The 25,975-nt window shown below is 41.5% G+C and overlaps 1 protein-coding gene across 27 annotated transcripts in view; it reads left to right on the top strand.

Annotated features, from left to right (window-relative positions):
- Nucleotides 1–25,975, top strand: part of plekha5 (pleckstrin homology domain containing, family A member 5) — a 108,819-nt gene that overhangs the window by 59,198 nt on the left and 23,646 nt on the right. For 15 of the 27 annotated variants that reach the window (XM_081724006.1, XM_081724002.1, XM_035528282.2 and 12 more), the window contains 8 exons: nucleotides 3,746–3,829; nucleotides 8,345–8,383; nucleotides 10,441–10,561; nucleotides 13,128–13,232; nucleotides 14,204–14,276; nucleotides 16,063–16,163; nucleotides 17,181–17,296; nucleotides 19,338–20,204. In XM_081724006.1, the coding sequence (XP_081580132.1) occupies nucleotides 3,746–3,829; nucleotides 8,345–8,383; nucleotides 10,441–10,561; nucleotides 13,128–13,232; nucleotides 14,204–14,276; nucleotides 16,063–16,163; nucleotides 17,181–17,296; nucleotides 19,338–20,204 (1,506 nt within the window). The other 12 variants (XM_081724022.1, XM_081724021.1, XM_081724020.1 and 9 more) reach the window with 7 other exon arrangements.

Raw genomic sequence — 25,975 nt, 5'->3', positions numbered from 1 at the left:
AGTGTTTCTGTTCAGATACACACACACACACACACACACCAGTCCAGATGTTTCTTAGATCAGCATCTCCACATGCATACAGCAGTTCTGCTCCAGTGCCTGTTCAATTCCAACACATCTACTTAATGAGGTGCTGATTCTGTGATCAACTGAACCAAAGTTCATTAATGATCAGTGTGAAAAACTGATGGAGAGCAAACCAGGACACATCAGAGCTGTGATTTGGGGAAATTAGGGTTATTCCACCAAATATTGATTTCTGAACTCTTCCTAAGTGTGTGTAAGCACATATATTCTTTCTCTCGCCATTCTATTTTTATTTTCCTCTTTTAATTTAAGGTCACATGAATCTTTAACTCTTAAGTGGTCATCCATGGCTTCCTGTTTCTTGTGGGTTTAAATAGGAGGTTCTACACCAAACCTGCCAAACTCCCTTCATCCGTCCACATCAGCCTGCTTGTAAGACAACACGTGTCTTGAGGCTGTTTTCGCTCCAGACACAGTGGAACCTCGTCATGCTACATGGGATCATGGGATCATGGGCTCCTTTAAGTACTAGGAGATTTAAAACCGAAATCTGGCTGCCTCTGGAGGAAGCTAAGATTGGGTCATGACTAGACCCTAACCCAATATCCCAGCAGTACAAATATTTAAAGTATATTTAAAGATTTGGTCATCTCCAAATCTACAAATAAGTGGTCCTAAAAATGGGCTTTTGCCACCCCAGACCTCTGACCTAAACCCCACCCCTGAACCCCTGACTTAAACCCAGTTGAAACCCTTTGGCGTGAGCTGATGGGAGTCCAGTGTGTGTGCGCCACGTCTGGGGAGGTTCTGTGTGAGACCTGATGGGAGAACATTCACGCTCAGCAAAAAACTGCAGCCCCCAAGATAACGTCACTGGGGAGTTCAGAGAAAGTAACAACTAGAAAATCAGTTTCACTTATGAAACTTCACTTATGCAGGCCTCTAGTATGAAGTCCACGCACTGCAGGTCTGTCCAAGACTGCTAAAGGCTAACACATGAAGATGGCATTCATATCCTAAACTCTGCAGTAGCAAATGGTTGTTCATTGTTGTATGGCTCTAAGAATAAATCACAGGCGCATGATATTTTAAAAAAATTAAAACTTTCTTTTGAGGCACAGAGATAGAAACAATATCTGGTGTGTTTGCAATTCCTGCAAAGACCTCATTGTAGTACTGAAACATACTGTAGTATTTAAACATACTGGGTCTATGTTTGGATCCAGTTTATATGGGAAACATGTTTCCATCAAGTCCTCAGGCCACTCCAGATATTGCAGAGGGTTATGAAACAGCAATGATGGCAATATTTATTGATGTGATTGATTGATATGACTGATTGATGTGATTGATAGCCCATTTCCACAGGTTCAGTGAGGTCTGTCCTGTAGAGAAGAACCTTGGTACACACAGGTCATCATGTCCTTATATCTTAGGCAGTATTTCAGCACTACTTTCATGCATTAATCATAACACCATGTTGTCTTGTGTCAAAAGCATCTCTTGAAAAAAAAGGTAACATTTTTGCAGATTCATGTTTAGAATAATCAAAAGTCTTGCGTCAACCAATTTTGCTGAGAATATTCAGTTTTTTTAAAAAGGCTCCATTCAGAACTGCTGTCAGCTGCCTCTGTTTCTTTACATCTCTGGTAAATATACTGTGTTTCTTCTCTTCAACCCTTTTCCCCAAGGCTCGGTCTTCTCTGACACTTCTCCCATTCACTTTCTGCAAAAATCTTTCATACCTGGAAAAGTATATTGTAACGTAAGCAGAAAGTCGTCCTAATGGGAAGTATATTCACCACTGCTGTTAATTTTTCCACATACCATGACATGTGAAAAAGCTGCTTTAAAGATCACAAGAAGGAACAGAATGAACCCGAACCCATAAAAGAGCTGCAGGAATGTTTCTGTTCTTTATTCTCCATGATGAACGTTTCTCTGCCTGGTGTGTTGGGCTGGTGTTGGCAGACTTTCAGGGAGCAGATTGCCACAAAAGCAGTGCCATCGTCACCACACGTAAACGCACACGCACGCACGCACGCACACACACACACACACACACACACACACACACACACACACACACACACACACACACACAGAAACACGTTTTGGCTATTGCTTACATACCGATTAAGGTGATTTTAATCTCTGCTGGTTTGTTGTCAGTGTGAATCACAATTAAAGGGAACGGCATTAATGATGGTCCGTTTTTGTTTGGATAAACAACCTGTTAGTGTGTTTTTAGAAACAAAACATTGTATACTGTCCTTAATGATTCAATTAATTTATCCTTTGCAAGAAAAGTGTTAATGGAGGGGAAACGAAAGAACATATCTGGTCTGCACAATGAATAATAAACTTTTCTCACTGAATTATTTCCCACACATCTATTAAACCGTTTTCAGACCTTTTGTAACTAAGTGCCTTTCACATTTGTGATTTGTGACTCAAACTGACAGATTCCATGCAGTGAGATGGGTAGAAAAATGACCTTGCTGTAAGCTTCTGCCACGGAGGTCCCGCGAGCTGCTGTGTGCTGAAAACAGATAGTTTGTTTTCTTACGATGCATTGCGTCAATCACATATGATCAGTAGAACGTACCCAATCTAGTCTGCAGTTTATAGCAGGAGTTTATGACTGGCCTGAAGGGTGCTTAGTAGTTGTGGAAATCTCTGAGACTGTGGACCAGTGTGTGAATGGGCGTAATGAGGCCACTAGCAGTGTGGGGTAGTGTGTGAGTGGGCGTAATGACGCCACTACCAGCATGGGATAGTGTGAGGTAGTGTGTGAGTGGGCATAATGACACCACTACCAGTGTGGGGTAGTGTGAGGCAGTGTGTGAGTGGGCGTAATGATGCCACTACCACAGTTATAAAGCCCTCTGATGGCTTCAAATTAGCCTTGCATGTGCACGGTTGTGAGGTGGAGAAGTGTCCACCTTATTCTCTCTCATATTTACAGCTCAGTGCGGGGCAGTGTGGGGTAGTTCATAGCAGCATCAGTCATGCAGTAGTATCTAGAGTATGATCCCTGGTCATTTTTGTCTGTTTCATTTTGCCTGTTTCGGTTAAGGGTAACGCAACGTGTACATGCAAGATATTAAATTAGTATAGATTCATTTTAATTAAACAATTTGTGAATTTCTGATTCATGTGAGAATTTCATACATTTGATCAGTAAGTCATACACACTACCCTAACCTTAACCCTATTTATATATTTAAGTGTCTGTTTAATAATGTAGTCTGTTTAATACTTTGTGGCATAGATTTTCAATACATTTCAATCTATTTCAGCAAAACTGTGTCAAAATGTGTAAGTGTATACTGAAGAAAGATACATCCATCAGACTGATCTTTAGATTAACCCCATCTGTGAAATCTAACCCCATTGTGAACTTTAACGCCATGTATGAAGTTTGTGTTTTTTTATTTGTTTTGTCCCATTTAGATTAATTTTATTTAATGTCAGAATGGTTCCTCTTTTCTCTTATTTGGTTAATTATCATCACAGACAGGCGTGCTGTCTCATCGTCCCCGCATGGTTCCAGCTTTTAGTGTTCTGATAAATATCTGTTCATGGTCGTTGAGTGGAATGTCTAGCTGAATTTTAGTGTGTAGTTTATTGGAAGTGTGTTAAGTGTGTGTGTGTGTAACAAAATATTAGCAGCTATTTGAAATACTCTGTCTCTCTCCCTCTCTCTCTATCTCAGTCACAATGAACGGAAGGTGACATGTAAGCATCCTGTCTCTGGTACACCCTCACAAGACAACTGCATCTTTGTCGTGAACGAACAGTAAGTCATTTCTCTTTGTAAAACAATTTTCTGTTTTCATATAAACCTGTTTTTATATAAACACCACAAAGCATGTTTGGTGTGTGTATTTAGTGCAGTGACTTCATTCCCAGTATTCAGCTGTGAACTACATTCAGTGCTACATTTACTCATACATGAACTACATTTAGTAGTGACTGAAAATGTAAAAAATAGTATATGAGAAAACAGTTTATCTTGAGTCATTTCTCTCGTAAACCAGTTACCGTACCACCCAAACGTTGGGTGAAACCTGTTTGAAAATTTTATTTTCATGGTCTTTGAGATTTTTGTTTCTAACAGAAACATAAATATTGACTTTGATACTTTGATGCCTAAAATTGAAATAAAGAAGCAGAAGCAGATTCATGTAAAAAGCCCCGCTGTCCCTCTGTGGGTAGTTTTCACATCTCTAGTGGATACGGAAGAAGGATGCAGGGCCTCTGTTTGAATTTCTACTGGAACAAGATGGCAGACACAAAAGAGACAAAAATTGGAAATTGTTCTTCAAATTTTTTCCTTTCACTGTTTCAACCTCTGCCACCTCCAACCTTCTTCAAATAGCACTACAGCATGTAAAAATGAGTGGTGATACAGAATGTGAGAATGTTAGTGGTGTGTGTGTGTGTGTGTGTGTGTGTGTGTGTGTGTGTGTGTTAGACTGAAAGGTGTTAAAACCTGCATCCACCTTGCCTGGTCTGCTATTACAGAACCGTGTATGATGCAGTCATACTACAAAAAGAAGGAAACAGAAGAGAGTGAATGTAGATGAAGGGAGATGGATATGGTGTAGGTGTAGGCGTAGGGAGATAGATATATGGTGTAGGTGTAGGGAGATAGATAAGGTGTAGGTGTAGGGAGATAGATATGGTGCAGGTGTAGGGAGATAGATATGGTGCAGGTGTAGGGAGATAGATATGGTGCAGGTGTAGGGAGATAGATATGGTGTAGGTGTAGGGAGATAGATATGGTGTAGGTGTAGGGAGATAGATAAGGTGTAGGTGTAGGGAGATAGATAAGGTGTAGGTGTAGGGAGATAGATAAGGTGTAGGTGTAGGGAGATAGATATGGTGCAGGTGTAGGGAGATAGATATGGTGCAGGTGTAGGGAGATAGATATGGTGCAGGTGTAGGGAGATAGATATGGTGTAGGTGTAGGGAGATAGATAAGGTGTAGGTGTAGGGAGATAGATATGGTGTAGGTGTAGGGAGATAGATATGGTGTAGGTGTAGGGACATAGATATGGTGTAGGTGTAGGGACATAGATAAGGTGTAGGTGTAGGGAGATAGATATGGTGTAGGTGTAGGGAGATAGATAAGGTGTAGGTGTAGGGAGATAGATATGGTGTAGGTGTAGGGAGATAGATATGGTGTAGGTGTAGGGACATAGATATGGTGTAGGTGTAGGGACATAGATAAGGTGTAGGTGTAGGGAGATAGATAAGGTGTAGGTGACATTAACTGGGTTTAGTTAGTTCCAGCTAGTTTTAGCTGGTCAGTTATTCTTATCTGGGTTCAGTTAGTTTCCGTCTTGTTAAGCGCTGAATGTCTTCTGCGTTTGCTGCATATGCATCTGTCAGTTTCTGAATTACATTTTAATCTATTGAGTAACAGTAACTTTAGTTTGAAGTCATTGATTTTTTTCTGTCTCAAGTTGACAATGAAGTATTCTGAGATACTGACGCATCGTGATGTTGATGGATCTGAAATTTTCTATCATGTTTTGATAGTCTTAAAACCTTACTAAACTTTCAAATACCAAACGCCATATGTAGATACTGTTTAGGATCAGTGAGGCTGTTGAGTGGCGTGGCTGTCTTACTCTCACTGTTGACTGGCTGTCTTACCCTCACTGTTGACTGGCTGTCTTACCCCTACTGGCTGGTTCCCTCTATTTCTCTCTGCTTTTCTGATGGAGGAGGCTGATATGTAGAAATGATGAAGTGAAATCTTGTTCTTTGATCTCAAGCTCCAGAGTCTCACACTCCTTCTATCTCTCACCATCCCTCTGTCCCCACCCAGTGCCCTTAATATGAATTAGACCTTTCTAATCTATTAAAAACTCACTGGAGGAAAATCACCCTGCCTGACTCACCATGCCCTCACCACTGCCACTCTCACCAAGTGGACACGTCTGTCACTCTCACACTCACCTTCTGGATCAGGCACGTATGACACTCTCACCGTTTGGATCAGGCACGGCTGTCACTCTCACACTCACCTTCTGGATCATGCACGTCTGACACTCTCACCGTTTGGATCAGGCACGTCTGTCACTCTCACACTCACCTTCTGGATCAGGCACGTCTGACACTCTCACCGTTTGGATCAGGCACGGCTGTCACTCTCACACTCACCTTCTGGATCAGGCACGTCTGACACTCTCACCGTTTGGATCAGGCACGTCTGTCACTCTCACACTCACCTTCTGGATCAGGCACGTCTGACACTCTCACCGCTTGGATCAGGCACGTCTGTCACTCTCACACTCACCTTCTGGATCAGGCACGTCTGACACTCTCACCGTTTGGATCAGGCACGTCTGTCACTCTCACACTCACCTTCTGGATCAGGCACGTCTGACACTCTCACCGCTTGGATCAGGCACGTCTGACACTCTCACCGTTTGGATCAGGCACGTCTGTCACTCTCACACTCACCTTCTGGATCATGCACGTCTGACACTCTCACCGTTTGGATCAGGCACGTCTGTCACTCTCACACTCACCTTCTGGATCAGGCACGTCTGACACTCTCACCGTTTGGATCAGGCACGGCTGTCACTCTCACACTCACCTTCTGGATCAGGCACGTCTGACACTCTCACCGTTTGGATCAGGCACGTCTGTCACTCTCACACTCACCTTCTGGATCAGGCACGTCTGACACTCTCACCGCTTGGATCAGGCACGTCTGTCACTCTCACACTCACCTTCTGGATCAGGCACGTCTGACACTCTCACCGTTTGGATCAGGCACGTCTGTCACTCTCACACTCACCTTCTGGATCAGGCACGTCTGACACTCTCACCGCTTGGATCAGGCACGTCTGACACTCTCACCGTTTGGATCAGGCACGTCTGTCACTCTCACACTCACCTTCTGGATCAGGCACGTCTGACACTCTCACCGTTTGGATCAGGCACGGCTGTCACTCTCACACTCACCTTCTGGATCAGGCACGTCTGACACTCTCACCGTTTGGATCAGGCACGGCTGTCACTCTCACACTCACCTTCTGGATCAGGCACTTCTGACACTCTCACCGTTTGGATCAGGCACGTCTGACACTCTCACCGCTTGGATCAGGCACGTCTGACACTCTCACCGTTTGGATCAGGCACGGCTGACACACTGCGGCAGTAGTGACCCATTTATTTATTTTTACCTTCACTGCAGCTGCTTGTTAAATTACTGTTATTGCACTTGTGTTTTTTACCTCCTCATATTTTCTGAAGTTGTAGGACTCTGTAGATATATGGGTCTGAAACACAGGTGATGTGCCTCTCTGAAAGTACTAAATCAGTCCAGGCCATTCTTGGCTCTGCGGAGCTTGACAGACCTCAGGTGCCCCTGCAGAAGGACACCATGCTGGCATCTGTGACCACAGGCGTGCCATGCTCACCCTGCTGGGGCTCCAGTGCTCCTGACATTTGCTGTTTAAGGGTGGGCAGAACTGCCGTGCCTCTGGTTTATCGTGGTGATCACATTAGCACACAGATGGGCAGGGGGCAGTAAACCTCAGCAGTGCTATACCAAGCCTGCCTCCTGCAGTGAAGAAATAGGAAAAGCTTGACTGGGAGACAGCAAACCTCTACAAAACTATTATACGTCAGATCTTCCCTGTAGTGTTTGCATGGGAATTAGGGATCTTCCTTGTAGTGTTTGCACTGGAATTAGGGAATTAGGGATACTCTTTGTAGTGTTCGCATTGGAATTAGGGAACTTTCTTGTAGTGTTTTCACTGGAATTAGGAATCTTCCTTGTAGTGTTTGCACTGGAAATAGGGAATTAGGGATCTTCCTTGTAGTGTTCACACTAGAATTAGGGATCTTCCTTGTAGTGTTCACACTAGAATTAGGGGTCTTCCTTATAGTGTACGCACTGGAAATAGGGAATTAGGGATCTTCCTTGTAGTGTTCACACTAGAATTAGGGGTCTTCCTTGTAGTGTACGCACTGGAAATAGGGAATTAGGGATCTTCCTTGTAGTGTTCACACTAGAATTAGGGGTCTTCCGTGTAGTGTACGCACTGGAAATGGGGCATAAGGGATTTTCTTTTTTTTCTCATTTACACAAATACACAAATGTATGTATGTAATGTATTGTGTGTTTTTGTTTTTTGCATCTTTGCCTTCTCTCTCTCTCCCCCCCCCCCCCCCCCCGGGTTAAATTTCAATTTTCCATGAATGTCTGACATTTTGGTTAATTTCACATTGATTTGTTTAGCAACCGTGTTTATTTATTTCTATTTTTTTCTTTCTCCTCGGCCTCTAGCCTGAACTGTGGGACACTTGTCCGTGCTGTTTCCAGCAGGTAATGCTCTGTGGAGGAATTTTTACCCAAATTCTTACGCAGTTTTGTAGATAAATAGAGGATCCATTCAACTCCTTTGCTTTTCTATTGCGTCTCCTTAATTCTACTCGTGTACTAACCCGCATATGTGCACTGGGCTGCCTAAACTCCTCCTCTGCAGCGGGACCTGGAGAAGCTGCAGGTTCTGTCCACTCTTTTTTTCCCATATTTACTATGAAACCTCTCTTCCATTTCACAAGTGGCAGCACATGGGCAGTTTGGTGCAGAGTCTTCCATTGGGTCTCAGCTATAAATCAAATATACTGTCTTCATCAACAAGAAAGATGTTTTGATATGACAGTTTTGAAGCTCTGTAAAAGTTTGGATAGAGCTGACCTTTGGAGTGGTCTTCTGTGCGCAGGAATTTGACCTACCAAATTCAAGGCTGTAAAAATTGGGTCACATTGGCTACCGTGAATTCAGAATTTTCAATGAAATAACTTTCCGTGAAATGCAGAATTTTTTTTTATTTTTTATTAACATCGGATATGGACCCTATGCTAGTGTATCTTGGCAGGCTAGCCTGGCAAGGTTAAGTTACTAACAAAGCTAGCAATGTAAATTGGGATTTAATAAATGAAGTTAGCATTATCTTCTAGAAGATAAATCCAGGAAATCTCATTTTTGATAAACTTTAAATTAACCATTTTCCCTGTGAATTTAGTAGGTGCCTATTTATACGTGCATAAACAATTTAAATTCTCACTTTTTTGGTTTTTAATACACCACCTTTTTAAAGCACAACCTTTATTTAACAAAATACTGTAGATGATAGTAACTGTGAGTACAGTACATTGACAGTAAGATTTAAACTTTAATGAACTTTAACTACATTCACCTCAGGTTCAACATAACCCGTTTCTCTCAAGCTGTATAACTTTCTGAAATATGATTTTTAATGAAAACGCTCATAAAGAACATCTGGAATTATGATCAAAACATGGTCTGAATGTAAGAGCATTTACTAATATTTCACCTGTCTCTTTCACACACACACACACACACATTATCTATGCTCACTCGGTTCTTTTTCTTCTGTGAGATGACCCAAAAGCCAGACATCAGGTGTGTCACCCCCTCGTCATGTCCTGTGTTCTACATAGCTCAGCTCTCAGCACAAGTCACAGCGCTGCTGCCACTTCAGAATGTAGGCCAGTCCTGGGAGACAAAGCCTGCCTCTCTCCTTCATTAGCCGTGTCTCTGGGCAACCCAGGAGCAACACAGCCTGCTTCCTCTTCTCCCTGTGGAGAAATGCAAGACTTTCATGAAGCTTTGGGAAATCAGACCTTTATTTATTGATTTATTTATTCATTGTTTATTTCCTAAGATATTAGAGCTTTGGTTCTGGTTTCACAGTCCTCTTGACTACGGCCTGACCTGAATATGAGGCAGTTTAATCGCCTGTGACTATGAAAGTATTTTTTCCCTCTCAAGTTATGAAGTACATTTCCAGGCTATACTCGATTATATGTGAAAATATTTCCAAAGGCTCTTCCAAGTCAGTACTAGTAGATGGACTAGTACTGGACTAGTAGGTGAGGCATTGTCAAATACACCAGCAACTGATAAAAAACGGCATCGTCGACTCTGTCAGACCACAGACCTCTCTCTGGGCTCCAGGGTTCCTGTTCCACTCTTTTCCTACTATTCTGCTGTTTCTACTGCACTTCCAGACCTGATGATCTGTTAAGGGTTGCCATGAAGCAACAAAATGTGGAAGGAATTATTCCTATAACACATGTGTGCTGTCTTCTATTCTCTCTCTCTCTCTCTCTCTCTCTCACTGTCCCTCCCCTCGGTCTCACTCCCTGCAGAGGTAATAGAAATAACACAGGTGGTCCTCAGACCCAGGGCTTGGGCTGCGTTGGCACGGCGATGAGCACAGCTTCTCTCTTTCACCTGCTGTCTACTTAACTCTGCTGAGCTGACTGAATTGTGCACACTTCAGCTTCATTTAGGAGCTCCATATTTTTCCTTTCCTTGTTTTCATCCATTCTCACCGTTCTTTCCACTTCCAGACCAACGTCCAAAGCACCGGCCGATGAGAAGAAGGAACGGCCTACGAGCACGATGAGTGAGGCGTCCAACTACACGGGAGGCTCCGACTATACGGGCCAGCCCTGCAGCCCAACAGCCAGAGTGAGGGTTAGGGTTTTGTTTTAGCGTTTGTTTTAATGAAGCAAAAGCATGTCAAATGGCTGAGGTTCTGCATAACTGTGATACAGTTTATTTTAATGTTGCGCATCTTTTGTTTTCCTGTTGGACCTACAATATGTGGAGTTTGTTTGACTGGCAGGAGATTAGCCTCCATTAGCTCTGGTGTTAATTAGCCTCCATTATTGTAGATTAGCCTCCATTAGCTCTGACATAGATTAGCCTCCATTAGCTCTGATGTAGATTAGCCTCTATTAGCTCTGATGTAGATTAGCCTCTATTAGCTCTGGTGTAGATTAGCCTCGATTAGCTCTGGTGTAAATTAGCCTCCATTAGCTCTGGTGTAGATTAGCCTCCATTAGCTCTGACATAGATTAGGCTCTATTAGCTCTGATGTAAATTAGCCTCTATTAGTTCTGCGTAGATTAGCCTCCATTAGTTCTGCGTAGATTAGCCTCTATTAGCTCTGACGTAAATTAGCCTCTATTAGCTCTGATGTAAATTAGCCTCTATTAGTTCTGCGTAATTAGCCTCTATTAGCTCTGACGTTAATTAGCCTCTATTAGCTCTGACGTAAATTAGCCTCTATTAGTTCTGCGTAGATTAGCCTCTATTAGCTCTGACGTAAATTAGCCTCTATTAGCTCTGACGTAGATTAGTCTCCATTAGCTCTGGCAGTGTAGTTACTGTCAGAACTGGATCTGAGAGCCCTGTAATTTAGCCTGTATTGTTAGCTGTGTATAATTTGTTTGAGATTGCCTCAACACTTGACAAGGACTGATATTTGGACAGCCTGTTAGCGCCATCGTTAGCTCAGTGAACTACTAGTTAAATTCCCTCCATAGTTACCATTGTATTTTAGGAATTAGAGTCCAGACTCAGACTACTACAGCCGTTAGATAGAAGCACAAGACCAGAAAAATATAATAATAATAATAATAATAATAATAACAACAACAATAATAATAATAATAATAATAATAAACAATAATACATTTCAGGTTTATATTTTCTATAGGTTAGATTTTATACAGAACAGCTTGTTACACTAATAATTTGGTAACAATGATAACAATTGATGAAACATAATCTGACATTGACAGATTAATTGTATTATTTGTTGATCGAATGAAACCTTATTTCTTCTGTTATCATTCCTGCTTATTAAACAAGTCACACAACTGGTAACAGTAAAAGATCAGTCAGGGTTGCTGATTTTATAACTAAAGTATGTTGCCGTTCTTATTGGGGAAGTTTAATGTGAAGATGGTTATAGCCATCATCACAGAATTTACATGTTAGGGTTTTATAAGATTTGCAATATTTGCAATATTTATAATATTTGCAATATTCGTGCAAAGTTATTTCCGGCATTATGGCATCAGCTGAACTTGACAAAAATAATGAGTCTACAGTGTTTAAGTCAAAGTTCACCCAAGTGGGAGAAAAGACCAAGAGGAGATGATATGTGGTCTCAGGACTGGTCTTGAGAAAGTCTACAGCTGAGTAATGCAACTCTACAGAGTAATACAACTCTCTATAGTAATACAACTCTGCAGCTGAGAAATACAACTCTACATAGTAATACAACTCTCCAGAGTAATACAACTCTACAGCTGAGTAATACAACTCTGCAGAGAAATACAACTCTCTATAGTAATACAACTCTACAGCTGAGTAATACAACTCTCCTGAGTAATACAACTCTACATAATAATACAACTCTCCAGACTAATACAACTCTACAGCTGAGTAATACAATTCTACAGCTGAGTAATACGACTCTCTATAGTAATACAACTCTACAACTGAGTAATACAACTCTACAGCTGAGTAATACAACTCTCTATAGTAATACAACTCTACAGCTGAGTAATACAACTCTCCTGAGTAATACAACTCTCTATAGTAATACAACTCTACAACTGAGTAACACAGCTCTACAGCTGAGTAATACAACTCTCTATAGTAATACAACTCTACAACTGAGTAATACAACTCTACAGCTAAGTAATACAGCTCTCCAGAGTAATACAACTCTCAGCTGAGTAATACAACTCTACAGCTGAGTAATATAACTCTACCAAAGTAATACAATTCTACATAGTAATACAACTCTACCAGAGTAATACAACTCTCCAGAGTAATACAACTCTACAGCTAAGAGTAATACAACTCTACTGCTGAGTAATACAACTCTGTAGCTAAGCTCTATTCCAGGACCAGCATAACTTTTTCAAAATAAACTCTGACAATGAAATTGTCCTTTAGCAAGTACCCATACATAATACTTCACTCTTGTTCAGACATATTTAGAGAACTACATAAAATGTTTTTATTGAAATGTACATACATGACTCAACAGTTCTCCTATGTATTTAAATGCAGATACATGATTAAGCAGTTATCTCATTTCTTTGTTAGTGTATTTAAATGCACGTACATGACGCAGCAGTTCTGTCATTTCTTTGGTAATGTGTTAAAATACACATACATGACTGAACAGTTCTATAATTTCTTAGCTGGTGTCTTCCCTCCTCTGCAATTTTAGCCCTCAAGGTCTTCAAAAAAAGTCCACAATTTTGGCAAGAGGTCCAACTCCATAAAGCGAAACCCAAACGCTCCAGTGGTTAAGAGCAACTGGCTTTACAAACAGGTACAAACAGGCCTTTATCTGCATCTCACCTCCTCTGTCCTGACTGACAGATATTTAGACCATTGAACTATTCCTCAGGAGTAGTGGTCTTGAATCTTCTCAGCCTCATACCTAACCAAAACCTTAACTCTTACATCTACAGACAGATTCTTTGCTGTTTATATTTCTTGACTGCACACATACACCATACACTTCTCTGAATCTAATGCCTTAACAGCATATACACACAATTTCTCTTTGACAGCACGAAATGTCATGAATAAAATAAAGAGCAGACGGGATGTTGAACCCTCTGACAGACAAGTGCACAACAGTGAACTCTCCTGAGAGCTGTACTTCAAAAGAGGTTCCTTGGAACTGACAGGTCTCAGCTGTCTGTTTGTCTTTCACTGTGATCCCTGAATCATAATTCTTTGTTGAATGTACTGGCTGATAGCTTTATGTCAGATGTAACATGACCTGAAATAATAGAGAGTTCCTTTTATATGTGGAAACTCTTTAAACATGCCTTCCTAGTTGTGGCAGGCATATACTGAATATACTTTGATGACTTATTTACGTTCACTCATAGCTGATTCCATATCAAGTGCGTGTGTATAACTCAAAATCAAAATTAACATAACCACTTTAGTTCACGCTTCTCAAAGTGTGTCCTCCAAAGCTGAAGACCTCTTTGATACAGAAAGAGGAGATTATGACTAATGCAGGGAGGGACTTGTTTTGGTGATGCTGTCTAGAGAAAGTCAGACTTGGTAAAAAGTCAGACCTTTTTATTGAGGGAAAGGACATTTTTGTTTTCTCATCACCTTCCTTCAGGAAAAGAAAGAAGAGCAATTTGCCAAAGTCTGATAAGCCTCTTCATTAAGTGTATCTACAGGTACCGAAGGAGTGGTCAGGGATTGCCTTCTCACACTGTGCTGCAGTTGGTTAAGCCTGATGATTGATAGCATGAATATTGTGTAATCTTGCAGGACAGTACAGGGATGAAGATGTGGAAGAAGAGGTGGTTTGTGCTATCTGACATGTGCCTCTTCTACTACAGAGGTGAGCTTTGTGTCTGTTTGTCCACCTTCACAGGCCAGCATTCAGCAATTGCAAACTTGGAGCTAAACTAATAAACAAACACAAACATGGCATTGGTCATGATATATAATCCGGACGATCATGTGAGAAAATGCATATGCATATATTTTGAAGTCTTTGACAAATATGTAGAATATTAATTGATGTGTAAGTCAGTTTCATTAACTGATTGATTATGGCTTCTGAATAAATTAAATTTACATTTTCTGTCCATTGGTGAAAGTACTAAGGCCTGTGGAGTTCACTTGGTAGAGCAGGTAGCACAAGGTGCACCACCAAGCTCATGGATTCAGTTCCCTAAACCTGGTGGAGGTTAGACCTCTGAACCTGGTGGAGGTTCATCCTCAGAACCTGGTGGAAGTTAGACCTCTGAAAATTGTGGAGGTTAGACTTCTGAATCTGGTGGAGGTTCGTCCTATGAACCTGGTGGAAGTTAGACCTCTGAAAATTGTGGAGGTTAGACTTCTGAATCTGGTGGAGGTTCGTCCTATGAACCTGGTGCAGGTTAGACCTCTGAACCTGGTGGAGGTTCGTCCTATGAACCTGGTGGAGGTTAGACCTCTGAACCTGTTGGAGGTTAGACTTCTGAACCTGGTGGAGTTTAGACCTCTGAACCTGGTGGAGTTTAGACCTCTGAACCTGGTGGAGTTTTGTCCTATGAACCTGGTGGAGGTTAGACCTCTGAACCTGGTGGAGGTTAGACCTCTGAACCTGGTGGAGGTTTGTCCTATGAACCTGGTGGAGGTTTGTCCTATGAACCTGGTGGAGGTTTGTCCTATGAACCTGGTGGAGGTTAGACCGCTGAACCTGGTGGAGGTTCGTCCTATGAACCTGATGGAGGTTAGCTCTCTGAACCTGGTGGAGGTTCGTCCTATGAACCTGGTGGAGGTTAGACCTAACTTCCACCAGGTTATACCGCTAGCAAATGAGCAGATATTATCTAAACTTCTCAGCCTGTTGTGTTCTTCTAAGAACATCCTTTTACATCTGCATAAGTAGTGCAGTTCCACATAGCTGATACCACACAGCCACCGGCTGGCTCTTCTGTGGCAGAGAGACCGAGGCTGCTGGTTGACTCATTGAGGCGGTCTTTGTCTCTGAATGCTGCTGCACACTGACTCATCCGTTTGTGCTCTTGAGCACTGAACAGAAGTCATATGGAGTATGAGCCTAGCCTTGGGGATGAGAGTTTTATGCTGTCTGATGAGATTTTTTCCACCCACAATGATATGTTTTAGGTCCTATGCCTAATACTGTTGTACTGCAGAATGTAATGTCTTAAAAATAGTTAAAGCATATTTATTAGTGTTGCAAACAATGTTGTTTATGTTACATCTCTTTGGGATGATCTACTCTATGACATACTCGGTACTGCAGTAAAATAATGATATTAGCATAATGTCTGGAAACTGCTATGAAAGATTGATAGTACTTGTTCATCAAATGGACAGCAGTCTGCCTTAAGATTTCAAAGACCTCATTACCATACAGACCACACCACCATGTAGACCTCACTGCCATACAGTCTACACCACCATGTAGACCTCACTACCATACAAAACACACCACCATGTATACCACATTACCATACAGACCACATTACCATGTAGACCATCATGCCTTCGAATGCCACAGTGCTCAAAACTGGTAAGATAAACTAAGAGTCCAAACCCAACTTTGCTGAGTATTCAAAGAATTTCCTCCTTTTGAAGAAAACTGTAATGATGTCCATGTGTTGTCTCCTCAGATGAGAAGGAGGAAGGTATCCTGGGAAGCATCCTGTTACCGAGCTTCCATATCTCCATGTTGTCTGTGGATGACCACATAAGCAAGAAATATGCCTTCAAGGTCTATAAGTCTACCCTTCATATCTTCTCAATCCACTGAAAATGAACCACTAACGCTATGATAAACCAGATGTTTCTCTGTAAACCGATGTGACATGTTAAGACGTTGAAAGGCTTGGGTGAAATAATGAGAGTTAAAAGCAATTTAAATAAGAGATGTATGATAGTTTATGTGAGTTTAAGTGCGGTAATTAAGTAGAGATTTGCTTGGCGTTGTTAAAGTTGCCATTGGGCTTTCATGACATCCAACTAAGACTGGTGCTCACTTACAACTGTACTAGACTCCAGAGTAAGAAAAAGAACAAACCCCCCTTTAAAACATGTTATTGACTTGTTGGACTGCATTCTCAGTGTAGCTTGCTGTTGTTGCATTCTTGTGGTGACTCATTGTAACAAAACAATCTTCTGCATCAGTGTAATCTGGTTTCTCATTTTCTGTTTATCGGGTTGTAAATGAAATGTTTGGATTTGACTTGTTGGTTTTGCCTCGTCTCTCTTCATCACTCTCACACGTCTGGGATTGTTTACCTGAGGCTGCAGTACCACTCCCTGATTACTGGTAGGAGATTGTCTAAAAAGGTGAGTTATCGAAAGACACATTATTACATTATCATGGTCATTCTGGTCTCAATTATCTCATACAGAGGGGGAATTTGTGACTAATAATCAGATGGGTTGGTGAAAATAATCTGACAGATTTACATAACCCTGTGCAGATTTGTAAAGAGGCGTGTTAATGAATGAGCAGTTTGTAGTGGCGTTGATGGAAGAGCCTTGTCTGTCATGGCGGTGTTCACATGTGTGAGGGTGCATGTGCTAGTGGGCCTTTAGTCATCTCTATAATTAAGCCCTGCAGCCTCCTCCCATCTGTGAATGACTGTCACAGACAGGATGTGCACTCACATTCACAGACGTCATCTCGGTGCAGGCGTGTTATGAAGTGAGATTTACTCTTTCGTTGCCTTGCTGTTCTGTTTTTCCAGGCTGCACCATCTTTCTTGACTCCTCCCCTTCCCAGGCCGCTCACCCAAACATGCGGACGTACTACTTTTGCACTGACACAGCCAAAGAAATGGAGTCCTGGATGAAGGTGATGACAGACGCAGCACTGGTGCACACGGAGCCAATCAGAAGGTAGAGCAGTGATCCAACCCGTTCACCCAGTTTCGGCTATATAGTGCGTTGCAGTGTTTTCACTGTTTTTATCTATTGGCAGGCATTTTAAGTGCTGCTTTTTGGATGCTATTGTTGACACATTTCATAAGTCAGTGGTGAACAGGTGCTGAGAAATCAGATGCTGTGACTTTAACCCATGACTATTTTGGAATTTAGTAAAAGTACACAACTCTCTCTCTTTCTGAAACTGTCTGCTAAGAGGTACTGGCAAGAACTTGTTCTGTATCCTTAAGAGCCTCCTAAATGTTTCTCACAGTTCTTCACTCTGTGTGTGTGTGTGTTCATCATTGTAGAGGGTTTTGTGTTTTTTGCTCTCATGAAACTTGGTTTGATCTTGGTGTCTGTTGCTGCCACTCTTCCCACATAAAGGTCTTTGGCCAAGTGCTTCTGTTATTACTGGGGCAACCTTGGTTTTAATCTCTCATATTCTTTCTAGTTCTCCCACCAGTCTTGTGTGATTTGAAGAGCCACAGGTGTTTGCAGCTGAACTCTTAGTTTGCAGCAGTCTGTTAGTTCAGTTCCCAATGTCCTGATTGCTTTCTTTGTATTACCATCCAACCACACTTCTTTAGCCCAAGTGACATTCCAGTGTCCTTGCTGGAGATCCTGGACAGGTGGATCACTGAGTCAAAGTCCCCTTCCCTCCTGGAGGACAGTTTGATGTCATCCATGTACAGGAGGCTGATGGTAGTTCTGTTCCTGTATCTGTACCTCTATCCACTCATACTGATGATTTGGCTGAGGAGATCCAGGCCTGTGCAGAACAACAGTGAGAACAGTGCATCTCCTTGGTATTTACCACAGTTTAACACCATCTTCAGTTGTTCTTGAATTGGCTTCTAGTGCACTGATCAGCTGTTGAGTTGAAGAAGGGTGTGTGATATCAGTCAAGATGCAAGGTCCAGAAATGAAGCAGCCCATTGGCTGGGAAAGCAATCAAACTAACCAAATATAGTGATAATAGCTAATAACAGCAAACAGAAATTATAATAGATATGTAAACTTTAAATAATGAAACATCCAAAACAGGAATGCAAGAAGCAGGGGAACAACATGAGAGACTGAAAGAAGAAGTAGATGGAATAAACCCAAGACTGTCGCCGTGATAATGCACTGTTAAATCCAAGTCTGTCACCATGGTGATACACTGTTACTCCCAAGGCTGTCCCCGTGGTGATACACTGTTAAACCCAAGGCTGTCCGCATGGTGATACACTGTTAAACCCAAGGCTGTCCGCATGGTGATACACTGTTAAACCCAAGGCTGTCCGCATGGTGATACACTGTTAAACCCAAGGCTGCCCACATGGTGATACACTGTTAAACCCAAGGCTGTCCCCGTGGTGATACACTGTTAAACCCAAGGCTGTTTGCATGGTGATACACTGTTAAACCCAAGGCTGTCCCCAAGGTGGAACCCCTTTTACTCCCAAGGCTGTCCCTGTGGTGATGCACTGTTAGACCCAGGGCTGTTCCCATGGTGATACACTGTGAAACCCACTGATAAAATGTTAAACCCACAGTTAAAAATGTCTGGAAATAAGCCAAAATACATTCTAATCTAGCATTACTAATAGACCGTAAAACTAGATAACACTCCTTCTAATTTAACTTGCAAGTCCAATCTAGTAGGTCTCTAAACAGCGGCAACACTTAGGAGTCTTAGAAGCATCTTCATGCAAGTTTACAAATAATGGCTTAATAATTAATAATGACTTAAAACTTAAAATCTTAAAAAAAAAAAAATGTCAACCAAAAAATTATGCCCTTCTAAATTAAGACACAAATAGGAAAGCACTGACTGACCTTTTTCATAAGTAAGATTAAAAGCCCCAGAGCAATGACGGGGAGGTATGGCTAGCAAAATATGGAAAAGAAGTATATCAGGATTTTATGTGTTCTTATTTTTTTTTGCAAATCCATCATCATCATTTTGTCTTACTGTACTAGGACGACTTCTTCCTTCTCTATAACTATTTTTATTTCCATTCTGTGTCAGACTGGAGAAGGTGAAGGCAGACCTACGCAGCCCGCAGGAGATGAACAACATGTTGAATCACCGGGTACTGACCCGACCCGAGATCCAGAACAATGAGAGGAACCGGGAGAGCCTTCGCCAGGAGGACAGGAAACAGAAGCAGGTGGAGAAACAGTCCAGCACTCACAGAAAAATGCTGCAGAAAGACTCTGAAAAGCACCTTCTCCAAAAAGATGGTGAAAAGTGTGTTCTTCAGAAAGATGGAGATAGACACATGCTGCAGAAAGATGCAGAGAAGTATGTTTTACAGAAGGACGGGGAAAGGTTTGGACTGCAGAAAGATGGAGAGAAATATCTTTTGCAGAAGGACAGACAGAGATACACTATAAACAAAGATGGGGAGAAGTGCACACTTCAGAAGGACAGCGAGAAATATGTTTTGCAGAAAGACAGTGAGCAGTACCTTCACAGAGAGGGATCACAAACCATGCCAAAGGAGCGGCCCAAGGCAGCCCTGCCGAGGAAAGCAGAGAAGCCTGGTCTGCAGAGAGAAGGAGACCGCTACGGCTTCCAGAAGGAAGGCACCGTGGAGCAACCCCTCACCAAAATCAACAGCATCAAACTGCAGCCTGCTCAGGCAGCTGCCATCGCCACGGCGATCTCCACTGCACGCCAGCTCCCGAAGGAAGGCCAGCAACAGGTGGCACAGGTGAATGGCTCTGGAGAGAGAAGCCCAGTGGATGTGACCAGCACCCTGTCACATAGGCCCTCACTCCAGCCACAGCACATGGAGCCAGACAAGAGCCTGGGCAGAACAAACTCCGTGCAGCGGCTGGAGCAGTGGGCCAGGATACAGCACTCCCGGGGCCAAGACGATGACACGAAGAGGTACGTTTTCCGTACTGGGCTGTTTTGAGGCATTCTCTCCAGACAAACAAGCACCACAAAATATCTGTGTTGTGTCAGGCTGTGGGAGAGATGGGTTTGTATGTGGGGTGTAGTTTTTTTTGTGTGTGTGTTTTTTTTTTTTCTTTTTGTATCTGTGTAGGTGCATGTTTATTCATATTGCTTGAGGACCAGAGACTTTCCTCAGTGAGACTTGGTATAGTGGTTATAAAATGGAGCAACAACAGCTTGTGTCCAATCTGAAACTATGTGCGGTTTACTCACAATATATCAACATGCCTTGGAGAATATCTGTCTATACTTTATTCATGTATGGGCACACATGACTTCGACCCAACTGAAACCCTGCCACTCATTGCACCCCCAGTGCCCCCAGGTGTCTGCAGATGTCAGCTCTACCAAGTTCTCTCTCACTGGTCTGACAGCACTGGTCACTGGGGGGCTTCATCTTGCACTACTGTTGTCTGAGTTCTTTATCACATCACACCAGGCAGGGCTGCTTAGGGCACCTTCCCCTGACTGAGAGGCGGAAGGTGTGGAGGAAAAGTTAGGGATGGGCGTGTCCACACTGTGTCTAGGGTTAGGCTTTACTCACATTATACTTCACACAATATCATTTACACATCATTTATACAATATATATGATATACATTACACATTCTACATTACAGTAGACAATATACGTTACACCAGGGAGCAGTAGTAGATTCTTTTAGTCGTCAGATATTACTCCATCAATTAACTGAGCAATTGAATAAGAAATACTTGCTTTATTAAAAGTTAATAGAAAATATACAAAAGAGAATTTAAAGTTTCTTAAAATAAACAACTGTTTCTATTTTAGAAAAACAAATATTGCAGACAGTATCTGTCAAAGCTAAACTTAATTTAGTGTATTGGAGTGCTATATTGCATTTTGTGTTTTATTTTCTGAAGTGCAAAAACAAGTAATTTTATAAACATGTTTATAAAATTGCAATTAATTTTAAGAAAGGTATCCATATTTTTCACATGAACTTTTTATTTTTCATGTTTTTCAAGATATGTGCAGAAAATCCCTTTGCAGAGTGATTAAACATTATTTTGATGAAGCTTGTGTAGCAATGCTAAACGATTATTGATATGAATGGCAAACACAAAATAATTGTATTTACACACATGAAAAAAACAACTTGCCATTCGCTACTTTCCCTAACCATAGTGCACTAAGTGGGTCTCAGTACTTCCCTAACCATAGTGCACTAAGTGGGTCTCAGTACTTCCCTAACCATAGTGCACTAAGTGGGTCTCAGTATTTCCCTAACCATAGTGCACTAAGTGGGTCTCAGTACTTCCCTAACCATAGTGCACTAAGTGGGTCTCAGTATTTCCCTAACCATAGTGCACTAAGTGGGTCTCAGTACTTCCCTAACCATAGTGCACTAAGTGGGTCTCAGTACTTCCCTAACCATAGTGCACTAAGTGGGTCTCAGTACTTCCCTAACCATAGTGCACTAAGTGGGTCTCAGTATTTTCCCTAACTATAGTGCACTAAGTGGGTCTCAGTATTTCCCTAACCATAGTGCACTAAGTGGGTCTCAGTATTTCCCTAACCATAGTGCACTAAGTGGGTCTCAGTACTTCCCTAACCATAGTGCACTAAGTGGGTCTCAGTACTTCCCTAACCATAGTGCACTAAGTGGGTCTCAGTATTTCCCTAACCATAGTGCACTAAGTGGGTCTCAGTATTTTCCCTAACCATAGTGCACTAAGTGGGTCTCAGTACTTCCCTAACCATAGTGCACTAAGTGGGTCTCAGTATTTTCCCTAACCATAGTGCACTAAGTGGGTCTCAGTATTTCCCTAACCATAGTGCACTAAGTGGGTCTCAGTATTTCCCTAACCATAGTGCACTAAGTGGGTCTCAGTACTTCCCTAACCATAGTGCACTAAGTGGGTCTCAGTATTTCCCTAACCATAGTGCACTAAGTGGGTCTCAGTATTTCCCTAACCATAGTGCACTAAGTGGGTCTCAGTACTTCCTTAACCATAGTGCACTAAGTGGGTCTCAGTACTTCCCTAACCATAGTGCACTAAGTGGGTCTCAGTACTTCCCTAACCATAGTGCACTAAGTGGGTCTCAGTATTTTCCCTAACCATAGTGCACTAAGTGGGTCTCAGTATTTCCCTAACCATAGTGCACTAAGTGGGTCTCAGTATTTCCCTAACCATAGTGCACTAAGTGGGTCTCAGTACTTCCCTAACCATAGTGCACTAAGTGGGTCTCAGTATTTCCCTAACCATAGTGCACTAAGTGGGTCTCAGTACTTCCCTAACCATAGTGCACTAAGTGGGTCTCAATATTTCCCTAACCATAGTGCACTAAGTGGGTCTCAGTATTTCCCTAACCATAGTGCACTAAGTGGGTCTCAATATTTCCCTAACCATAGTGCACTAAGTGGGTCTCAGTATTTCCCTAACCATAGTGCACTAAGTGGGTCTCAGTATTTCCCTAACCATAGTGCACTAAGTGGGTCTCAGTATTTCCCTAACCATAGTGCACTAAGTGGGTCTCAATATTTCCCTAACTATAGTGTACTAAGTGGGTCTCAGTATTTCCCTAACCATAGTGCACTAAGTGGGTCTCAGTATTTCACTAACCATAATGGACTAAGTGGGTCTCAATATTTGTCTGAAAGCAGAAAGTTTTTGAAAACAGTATCTAGATTTCTCAGATCACAGAGCAGTTTATTACTTCCCATGTGTACAATGATATGTTAATACTTTCTGATTATGATATTTTAATACATTTTGATTTTGGGGAGGTATCTTTTGATACTGCTTGATCATATTGCGGCTTATGATACGGTGGATCATATTTTGATAAACGGGCTTAGTGAATGGGTTGGTATATCAGGGACGGAACTAAATTAGTTTTTATCTTATTTATCTAATAGAACATTTTCTGTTTTTAATGGAGATATGATGTCTTCTGTGTTTAGTGGAGCTATGAATATTTTTGTGGATGATCTTACAGGAGGGGTTCCTCAGGTATCTATTCTTGGCCCTGTTTTATTTTACCTTTACATGCTTCCTTTAACTTTACATGGTTCCTTTTGAAATTTTAATTAGGTGTTCCAATATTTCTTATAATTTTTATGCAGATGATATGCAGCTGTAGCTATACGTTAATCAAATGACTTCAGTAGAGTAGCTAATCCAATGGAGTGCTAATTGGTGCATCTAATTGATGCTATTAATGAATGGATGAACTGTAATTTTTTTGAGTTAAAAGAGGACAAAGCTGAAGTCCTGGTTATTGGTCTTGATAACATGTCTAGGGATTTACACGTTTCTCTTGGCTCGCTCATATCAAGAGTTAATAGTTTTACTTTGCTCTTATCAAGAGTTAATACATTTCCTAGACATTTAGGTGGTGTTTTTGATTGTCATTTACAATTTTCAGTGCATAAATCAAATGCCTTTTTATTGTCATTACGTTCTCCAGTGAATACCAGTTACTTAAAAAAAACATACATAAACATACATAACAAGCAGGTGGTTAACACCTAAACAGGAGGCAATAAATAAAGAAGACAATTAATAGAAAAATCAATAATATATGAGAGAGAAGAGCAGAAAAATGTCTTTTTGCACTTAGAGTTTGCTATTAAGTACCCTAATGGGGCTAGGATAAAAAAACTGTTCAGAAATCTTGATGTATGTGTCTTTAATGATCTATATCACCTCCCAGAGGGCAGAGGTTAAGAGGTGGTAGCCAGAGTGTGATGGGTCTTTAACAATGTTCTTAATTCTGTGGAGGCACCGGGTGCTGTAAATGTCCTCTAGTGATTGTAGCTGTCTTCCAGTCACTTGTTGAGCAGATCTGATGCCTCTCTGTAGGGCCTTCCCATCTGCAGCAGTGCAATTTGTAAACCAAACAAGGAGGTCAGTTTGCTTTCAGTGGAACTGTGGTAGAAGGAGAGGAGGAGCTGTTGTGATAAGTCCATTTTCCTAAATGCCCTGAGGTAATATTGTCTCCTCTGAGACTTCTTGACCAACACTGTGATGTTCTCAGTCCATGTGAAGTCCTGAGTTGTTCACCTCCTGATTCCTGAAATGATCATCTCCTTTGTTTTGGAGAGGTTGAGTTTGAGTACCTGGCTCGTAGAGGAGCACCCGTCTGTCAGTCTGCAGACCTCGTCGCTGTAGGAAGTTTCATCTCATTTGTGTATCAAGCAAGTCACTGTTGTATCATCTATGAATTTAATTATGGTATTTGTGTTAAGTGTGGGTGTGCAGTCAAGTGTGTAGAGGCAAAACAGCAGAGGACTCAGCACACATGCCCGCAGGGCTCCAGTGTTGATCGTTAATGAGAAGCTCTTAATGTAAACTCACATCAGCGAGGTGCTCGCCTCTCCTCTCTGGTCGGCAGTGAAGTTTAGGGTTGATTTTAAAGTACTGGATCTTTCTTCTAAGGCTTTACATCGTGAGTCACCACAGTATTTTTGTGAATTGTCCGACACTAGTACCAGTCGCTGAGATCTAATAAAGGACACCATATTGTTTTTAGAACTAGATTGAAGTGGAGACGTGCATTAGCTGTTTTCCCCTGATATTAGACTCTCTGAGTCCACCTCTTTATGAAATGCCTTAAGTAAGATCCATTTTATTCTTTAGCTTTTTTTATGTGCTTGTCTGTGTTTGTGCTTTATCTTTTATTATTTCAAGTTTTGTTTTAATTATTTTATTGTGCAGCACTTTGTGGCTTTGCCTCAGGAAAGTGCTATATGAATACAATATACTTACTTACAAAATTTTACTCCCTAATAGTATATTTGTTAATTCAGTCAATTAATTAATTGGTTCAAAATTCAACTGTATGTAACATAGCTTATTCCTGTCTGTTTACCATGCCTGCTGCATTGGTCCAGAAATGTCAAATTTAGCGTCTCTGCCAAGAAACATGAAATCACTTCGGTACAATTCAACAATCTCACATAGTTAGTAAACTAGTTACTTTGCCAGCTGACCTGTTAGCAGCGGCATGACTGCCTGACCTCCCACGTCACGCACGATCACCCTGCTGTGTGAACCTCTCCTGTCTCTGCAGTGACTACCCAGGGCATGATGGTACAGCCTGTTTGGACTGTGGCTGGGCTCCTTGTCTGCTTTTAACTAAAACATATTTGTCTGTCGTCTTCAGCAGAAGCCACTCGACCTTACTGCTATGAAGATACTGGATTCTGGGAGCTTTTTCATAGCCTCTCTCTGCTAATGACAAGAAAATACGCAAAAAATACTTCAAAAGAGTCACTTTGGCTTCTTCATATCCTCCTGGTCTTCTACGGTAGAAATAATAAAATATCACCTCACTTTAACATTGTTTTGGTTTGTTCCCACGTTTTTGTTGTTAGCAAGCCTAGTAGCTACTGAATCTGTTTTCGACTTATGGATGTTTTGAACATACTTTGTAAAGGCATGATGGGCTGCAGGAATATTGTAGATATAATTATATATGGATTAAGAGAAGCTTAGAGGCAAATAATTTGCACTGATGAACTTTAGTTATCAAGTTACTCGAGTTTCTTGAATCATTTCAGCCCTACATTACCCCATAAACATTATACATATACATTACATTATATACACTACAAAGTATATATATATACTACAAAGTATATGTAATTCAGTGCAGCAGAACAGATTTACTGTCTATAGAGAGTTACTCGGGGCTGACACAAGAACTGCCTCGTTGAGGTAACTGGAGCACT

This window comes from Electrophorus electricus, chromosome 11 (genome assembly GCF_041902795.1).
Source record: "Electrophorus electricus isolate QZ-2024a chromosome 11, ASM4190279v1, whole genome shotgun sequence".
In the NCBI taxonomy this organism is placed as follows: domain Eukaryota; kingdom Metazoa; phylum Chordata; class Actinopteri; order Gymnotiformes; family Gymnotidae; genus Electrophorus; species Electrophorus electricus.
The sequence above is the reverse complement of the archived record's forward strand: the minus strand, read 5'-3'. Positions and strand labels throughout refer to the sequence as shown.